Raw genomic sequence first — 8,843 nt, forward strand, 5'->3', positions numbered from 1 at the left:
TCTAGCAGCTATTAATTCGTCTTGCTTCGGCATTGAAATGAGCAATTCTCCGTTTTGTTCGTGAACAAGTCTTCATTTTATGGGATCGCGTTCTTCGTAATGGATTTTTATGGCAGGAGGAGAGGGACGTTCTAAGGAATCACGTCAACTGTCTGCTTCCCTGTGAAGTTTAGTGAGGACCGTCTCATGTCATTGTCACCAATAAACCTTGTTTGGAGGTTGAAGTCGGTGTCCGGAGTCTCGGTCTTAGGTTGTTTGTATAAAGTTAATAACTAGTTAATAAATATACATATATATTTATTTAATAATATACATTCATATAATATTAGTCTCTGTCAGGAAAAGATGCGTCAATGTCGTAGTTGGTCTTCAATACTGTCCCACTCGTCCTGTCGGGAGAGGCTGGCGATTTGTGCTTCGAGTATTATTGCTGTCAGTGTTAATAGTGTCCAGTCAGTCCGCGGCAGGCTATGAATAGGTATGTTTCTTTGTTTGATTGCTTCTAGGTATGTTTATTTGTTTTATTTTGTTTTTGATTGAATAATTGTGCTGATTACACTTTGTATTGTATTTTTGTTGATGGTACGGATGGTTTGCAGCTAGTATGCGGTTGTCGTTGTGGCAGTTTGGACATTTCTTGCAGGTTGTGTCAATGAAAAAAAACATTGTATAACCAAACTACATGTGCGTTGGCCGATTATCTCCTAGAAGTTACCTCGCGCATTCCAGTGCCAGCTCTACTTTCCTGCTCGGCCGACGTCAGCGCTGTGACGACCTGCAACACAATCAAGGTCTACGTCAGTATACAGTGACGACCTGCAACACAATAACGGTATTGGTCAGTACAGGGACGACCTGCAACACAATCAATGTCTACGTCGGTACAGTGACTACCTGCATCACAATCAAGGTCTACGTCAGTACAGCAACGACCTGCAACACAAAGTCTACGTCAGCACAGCGATGACCTGCACCACAATCAAAGTTTTAGGGCGAATCAATGAATGAATTTAAATCACCCGCATCATCACGCTGTACATCGATGAGAGCAGAGGACAATGCGGCCAATTCGAACCATGCGTTCTAAACTCTAACGGATAATTCAATAATAGTTATGTGCTCTTCTTGGTTTTATTAATATCGAAAACCAACGTGGCATCAAGTTGTAATGACCGCGCGCGAAAGTTCATGCTTGTGAAGAGATGAATGCGGGCATCTGATCAAGTTACTTATAATTTCCAACAATAATAATCTCAGCTTTGACGAACACAGAATCATGACGTCATACAGCGTAGATCTTTAAAAATCCTCCTGCATGCGCCGGTCTTATCTATAATCCAAATTGTTAGCGTTACCGACTCACTTTCCAACCCAAAGCAGTAGCACTGAAACGCACTTTTGCCGGACCAAACCCACACAAGGGCAAAGAGTGCATCACTATTTGGACGATGACCTGCTTATTTCCCTAATAGATAATATATGGTTACAATTAGGTCCTACGAGTTTATATACAGTTGATGTATAATGATTCAGAAATGCCATCATGTAGGACACTGTAGAATGCAAAACAAGGCGGAGCAGAAAAAAGAATGATCTAAATTACAAATTTACTTGAAAAAACGGCAAACCATTTAGCCACTTCTTGCAAATTCATTCCTTCTATTTTACCTTCTCCAGAAAATATCTGCCCAATAATACAATCATTTTAGAAGAGAACTCAACAACAATAAACATTAAAAGGGGGTTCATCACCCTACATATAGCTAGAAAAAGGCCCAACGACAATTTTTCGTTCAAGAAAAGAGTTCAGGAACAAAATTACATCCTTGAACAGGGCTCAGCAATAATTCGATCAATCTAGATAAGGCTTATCAACAATAATATTATTCTAGAAGAGGGCTTAATCAAAATAGAGATCATCATTCTAGAAGAGAATTCAGCAACAATACAGTCGTTCACGACGTCGGCTTAGCAACTTACGAGTATTCCAAAATATGGCACAGAAACAATACGATTATTCTGGAAGAAGGTTACCCAACAATACGATTATTCTGGAAGAGAGTTACTCAACAATACAGTTATTCTATAAGACGGTTCCTCAAAGATACGATCATTCTTTAAGAGGTCTCCACAACAGTGTATCATTCTCGAATTGGGCCCCGCAACAATCGCAATGCAACAATACGATTAATCTGGAAGAGGGCTTTTCAGTAATACAGCTATTTTAGAAGAGGGCTCGGCAACAAGACGATCATTGGAATAGGGCTTCTAACCAATATTATCATTCTAAAAGACGGCACGACCTCAATACGATAATTCAAGAAGATAGATTTCACAACAATATATCAATCTACAAGTGGGCATGCAAAGCAACAATACATCAATTGAGAAGTGGATTCAACAACAATATATCATCCAAAAGAGGGTTTCCCCAAAGTATACGATGCTTTTATTGGAGTGCTCCGGAACAATACGATCATTCATAACGAGGGCTTTGCGATCTTTCGATCATTCCAGGAGAGGCTCCAAAATAATAGATCATTCTAGAAGAGGGTTCTGAAGAATACTATCATTCGTGAAGATGCAATAAAGCAATACGATCGTTTTTAAAAGATGGGCATCTCATGAATTCGCTCATTCTTAACATTTAAGTGTGCTGTAATGGTATCAGGTTGTAAACCCTCATAATCATAAAGATTATTCATTTACAGAAATGTTAAATTTATAATTCGTAGGATTTTCATCAATTTATTCGGTGCAAACTATTCTAATCATGATTAATAAATTTTCGTGGACGACTATTAAAGTTTTATGGAGTTCGCGCATATATATTAAGAAAAGGTGCACGGCATATAGTATAAGTAAAAGAGGAGATAGACGAGCGAGAGAAGGTAGACAGAGATCATCAGACGTGAAAGCTTGGATGGAAGTTTTTGCCGATCTTAGCCATCTTTTAAAGTGAAGTTACTTCACTTTGGATCCTACCCGATTGACGTATTGAATATTTAACATATTAATAGTAAGCCTTCACATCATGCCAACTAATCTGTGCAGTGAAAATTTCACCGTGCACATCTCACCATCTTACTCTCTCTGGATTAGCTGCCTGGAACCCGTCTGCTCAATTCAACACCTGTCGCTGATGAATTGTCCATCTTTATGATTTACAACTGATGCATTGGGTTGACTCATTGGGACGATGATAATTAGTTGTGCTGGAATTGAAAGTGTTGCGGTTGCCAATAGTGCCAAAGAACAATTATCAAGGAGACAAGCTTGAGAGGAATGCCTGGAATTCTCAGGACTTCAACAAGAGACGTCATAGAGACGTAACATGTATAATAAGGAAATTTCGTGCTTCCTTATACGAGAGTGAAAGATGATTCCATACAGGAACTTTATTTCGTTCAGAAGTGGTTTCTGTAACAAGTGGAAATATGACAAGACATTAACTTCAATCGTGGTATAATAACTGGTATATGTATCAACTGCTGTTTCAATTACCTAGTAAGCAAGTAAAGATCGGTACAAAATTGACATTGGTACAAAAGAGACAATATTCAAACAAGGTTCTTACCGCGTCATCGGAAAAACTAGGTTGCTTTGAGACGTAAGAAATTCGAGGTCGTGGTACTATACTGCAACGTTATACAAATCCAGCTGAACGTGACGAGAACCATATCACCTTGCATCGGACATAAGGGTCGAACCGATTTGCTATCGAGAGACCTCAACAATGTACGTCACGGAGCGTGGAATACGTTTTTCGACGCTGGTTGTCCGTCAGAGTTAGAGTACGATTTAGGTTAGCGGATTAATCTAGTTTTAACCAAATGATCATGATTAATGAAGGAATAACCTGTGTTTACCGATGTTTTTTCATTAAAATATTAAATTCAAATACCTTTATTTTTCTCATTATATTACTAGCCGATTACCATCGCAATGTAAAATAGACTGACGTTAACGACCAGTACGATGTATAGTGATTCCCCGCCACAGCTCTAAGATATTTCGATCATTGTAAAAGTGGCTCTACCTGAATACGTTCGTTCTGGAAAAGGGATCATCGAAGATACGCTCATTCTTGGAGAAGCTTCGCGCTACTACGATCATGCTGGCCGAGGAACCGCAACAATACTAGTATTCCATAGGCTCCACAGATATTTTCTAATTACAAGAGAGGACTTTGCTGGAGTAAATAATTTTAGAGAAGTAATCATAAACAACAGATCATTATACAAGAGGTCTGTGCAATAATAGAGGTCTCAGCAACATTGTATCAGGCGAGAACAGGATGATCAATAATTTGATCAACATAGAAGAGGCTTCACAAAAATTCCATCATTCAATAATGATGTTCTACAACATTATATTATTTAATATGAGAGCTCCGCATCAACAAATCATTCTAGAAAAAAAAACCGTAACAGCAAGACTAATATCTGTTAGCTTCAAGCTTAAGACGAGCAGCTTAGCTCGTTAGTTGAAACATAAAATTACAAAATAACCAATGACTTCAACTGATCATACGTGCAGAAAGCTACTCAAAAAATGCGCCCATAATAAAATGTGAGAAATTCATGAATTCCAACGCTATAATTTGTTATAACTTAATCGAATTAGGCATCAGGCTTCACTGAAATTTTTAGCGGTGATGTGAAAATAAAGAAATTTGGTAAAAACTTCAAAATCAAATACAATTTTCAGTACATGTTTTAAGAAATCATGGCAACCTCTGCCCGATGTCTTAAGCCTGCGCGCCCCGCAACCCCCACCCGATGTCGTTAAGCCTGCCCTGCCACCCACCAGCCCGAGGAAGATCACCGCGCAGGCTTTGGACGCGTCTTTCATGGCTACGGCGTTGCGGTCCGGAGGAGCGTGAGGAGTTGATGAAGAAGGAAAGGGCGAATTACGGGGTGACTTCGGCGTACACAATTTCCGTGGAGAATGTCCTGTGGGAAAGAAGGGGATAACATTTAATGTGAAAGAATACCGTATCATCAATTAGGGCACATATATGTATAGTGTCCACACATTAGAAATCTCTTCGCACAAAGAACAAAATTCTATGCATTGAAAATTTCTACTCCAAGAACACAGAAGTAAATTAAATTACGACCACTCATTTTACACTGCACTTAATGCACCATAACTTTGCATAGTAAGTCATTTAAAGCAAAGAATAACTACCATTCAGCATTTAATACAAGAACAAATTACCGCTCGTCGAGCCCAGTTTCCAGTGCAATTAAGAGAACTGCCGCAGGGGAATAAAGAATAATTTTGTTTTGTGGTATAAGCCGTTTGTTTCAACTCAGGAAAGTCATCTATGTTGTGCGATAGAAACAGAAGTAGCATATGTATGTCCATATTTGTCTAAGATGTCATGTATTAGAGGAGGAAATTTCACTTCATTAATTTAGGTTTCAATCCCACTTGATACTTGACCTTAAGGATTACTCGAAATAATTGCAGTCGGAAGACATAATATAAAAAAATAATACATCAATATTCACAGTTACAATTTTCCAAGTTCGGCAAGATTTTTTATCAAACTTCTTTCTTCTAACCTGAATTTCTGAATAATTGTAAGATTGATGCTCGATTCAACCACGGTCCAAAGATCGTTTTTATTGATAATTATCGGACGTCAACGTCTTCACTTATGAATTGAATTATATGCAACAATAACGTTAACTTCGTCCCCTCTTATTAAATACATCAAAATACAAGTCACAAATGCATGAGGTCTCATCCCACTTGGTCACGAGTAGACCGCGTGGTCTCATCCACGCAGCGTAATATATTGATGGCCATGAATTTAAGTGCGTTCAGGTCTTTTAATATTATTAATTTAGAATGCGTATGAGTAAAAATGAGTACAATCATCTTGAGCCGGTGTTTGGTTTGAGTTTCATTCGGATACATTGTATCCAAAAGAAAATGTGAGAAAAAAAGAATACTTCTTATTTCATTCATATTCGTTTGACTTTATGAAACTAAGAAAATTCCTCTAAATAATTCAATCATTGAATTTAATTACATATGCAATACATAAAATAATTCACGATCAAATTCAGACACCTAGACAACGAGGTTTCGTGGGAGCCTTTGTCGGAAACTTTTTAATTCCTTAGGCTGTAAGTTACGAGTATTCTTTTCCTGCCTATCGATATAGGTGTGTGTCTGTAAATAAGCTCTTTGGCTGCAGGACTTGGCAGTGAAAATATCCTTTTAATAGATGATGCACCAGGAAAGTATGAAAAATATCCCTCCTCAATTTTTATTCATAAGTTTGATTGATCGTTCTTTCTTTCACTTTTATCTATTTTTATTGATAATCAATGTTCGGGCTTTCTTTAATTAGAAGAGGGCAGCCTCCATTGTTAAATTTGGGGCTTTGCCCTTTCTCGTGGCGCGGTCACTTTAACGTTTGAGCTTCGGTTTCTTACTTGAATAATGTAACTACTTGTTTCAATCTTTTGAGAAAGCTTGGTTCTTTCGTGTATGCTAAATTACTAGTTTTTTTGGAGTCAGCCTCTCTTTCTACTTTAAATAATTTCCCCTTAAATGGCCTCTTAAAATTATCGCTGAACCGATTGGTGGCAAAAGATTTTAAGGTGGGTACGAGGCTGCTCCTGTTTAGAAATAGTGGTATATACTTTTAGGCTCGTCATTCTCCCATTATTTATTCCTTCTTATTTTACAGCTATTTATATTTTGTTTCAATAAAACAACGGCAAATCTGATGAGTCACATATCGGTCACTTTTTGGCGGCTCCTAGAGACACCTAATTTACAATTCCAAGATTTTCTGTTCATTAATGGGTGTAAATTTCTTACTATGATAAATGAATTTATTGCCATTAATTGCAACCTGATAATAATATCGCTGCTCTACCGAATATTGAATTTAAACGTAATTTCTTGATTTTAAAGTCATGTTGTGCCGCGCTTCGTCGTCTCTAACATCGAAAAATTCTGTTGAATCAGCTACCAAGCATATTGTTCTGAATTAAGATTTCATCCAATTTTTCTTTGTGATCCTGAGGTAGAATTGAAAATAAAAGTTCACTTGTTTCCACTTGAAGTATTGTAATAATGTTTTTATTAAAACATTTCTCTTTAGAAAAGATCATTGGGGTCGCCTGCCAAGCAGACAACACTTCTTGTTGTTTGTTTGTTTGTTTGTCTGCTACAAATCTTATAATCGATATTTGACACACTTCTCCCTTTTCAATAGATCTGAAATTTTGCACACCTGCGTAAAGTTGAAAACAATGCATGAATCAATTGACATAATAAATAATTTCGTTATTTAAATTTTAAATAAAAATTTTAAGTTAACTTTTTTATTGTTTGAAAATAAAATTAGAAATTCATTGTGAATGAGTAACATCGGAGACACTGGATTCCTTAGAAGTGTTGTCTTCAAAAAGGAATTTTTAAAGCATATTATTTTATAACAATTATCTTTAATTCACTTCTTGTTGTTTATCTGCTACAACTCTTAAAATCTTATAATCGATATTTACCACACTTCTAATTGTCCAATCGATCTGAAATATTTCATACTTGCATGAGTAAAGTCGGCGACAATGCTTGAATCAATTGACAGAATAACATATTGTATTAAGCTAAACCCGTTCCCTTCATTAATTAGTAAAACCCTACATCAATCTTCCCTTTTTCCAGCAGCAAATGTTCACAACAACCAGCACAGGCAGACAATGACCACCAGCACACCATAAACAACCAGCACAACAACCAGCACAGGCTATTTCTCATTTAAACTAAACCTAGATTTGGTTAAAAAACTGAATTTTTTGCGGTAGATATAAATCCCATGACTGTACAAGCGATAGAATTGTCAACCGAAATAATCACTTGTATCCACTTCTTCTATCATATTTTACCGACAATTGCACAAGGTGTATCAGTATGCTCAAGTTATTACGATTTTTACAGATTTAATTCAAACAGACGTGACTTGAAGAAAGAAGTCATATTAAAGAAAACAAGTAGGCACAAAGTTTCCAACCTGTTCGTTGTTCACTACAGCTTGACAGCTCTGCACCTTACTGCACTAGCAAAATAACTGACCAGACCTCAGAAGTTAGCCCGCGTCCAGATGGCTGATGCGTAGAGCAGACGGTAAAACATGCAGGTGTGCTCCGCGCGTGTTTATTGACCGTTCATTATGTTAGTATACGTCGACTAACGTCATGAAATGATATAAGTTTATTTATAGAGAATACTTTCGTCTCAATGATGTTTGCTAACTTCGTCTAGCTTAGTTTGGTCTCTGATTCTATGAAGTTATTCGAATTAGATGACGTTGTTACACATCCTAATACTTGAAAAAAGTTTTAACGGTGAAATAATCGTAAAATTCCCAATAACCTAACAGTTATCATCTCGGGAACATAGCATTGATAAAACTCAATCATGACTGGCCGAAAAATTAACTTAAAACATAGCTCACGCAAAATATTTTTCAAGCATCCTCTATCAAAGCTTGACATTGAAATTCACCTTAAACAAATTCCCATAACTTTTTGCATCCGTGGGAGGCAACCTACCTTATTTTTATTATCTGAATTGAAGAATTAAAACTGTATTTAGAGTAAATACATTTATCTACATCTTAGTACGCTGATGCGGAAGCTAAATAGGGCGCTACACTGAAACAAATCGGTGTGTTGGTTGCAGACATCTCAACTAGCTAAAACGCTCAATGTAGATAAACGAATCATTCCGAAACGTTCGTTCGCCGATTTCTCAACAGTTCGTTCGCCGTCTTCTCTAATTTTCGCTCAGCCAGCCACAGCCGCTGCAGC

The 8,843-nt window shown here is 37.2% G+C and overlaps 1 protein-coding gene across 1 annotated transcript in view; it reads right to left on the bottom strand.

Annotated features, from left to right (window-relative positions):
* LOC108669922 overlaps positions 1 to 8,091 on the bottom strand; it is a 42,729-nt gene extending 34,638 nt beyond the window's left edge. Inside the window, exons 1-3 of the mRNA XM_018157364.1 lie at positions 8,045 to 8,091; positions 4,810 to 4,955; positions 716 to 775 (exon numbers count right to left, since the gene is read on the bottom strand). Of these exons, the coding sequence (XP_018012853.1) occupies positions 716 to 775; positions 4,810 to 4,854 (105 nt within the window). The 5' untranslated portion in view covers positions 4,855 to 4,955; positions 8,045 to 8,091. The remainder of the gene's footprint in view (positions 1 to 715; positions 776 to 4,809; positions 4,956 to 8,044) is intronic.
* Positions 8,092 to 8,843: the final 752 nt, after the last annotated feature.

Source organism: Hyalella azteca, unplaced genomic scaffold (assembly GCF_000764305.2).
Source record: "Hyalella azteca isolate HAZT.00-mixed unplaced genomic scaffold, Hazt_2.0.2 contig12316, whole genome shotgun sequence".
Classification (NCBI taxonomy): domain Eukaryota; kingdom Metazoa; phylum Arthropoda; class Malacostraca; order Amphipoda; family Hyalellidae; genus Hyalella; species Hyalella azteca.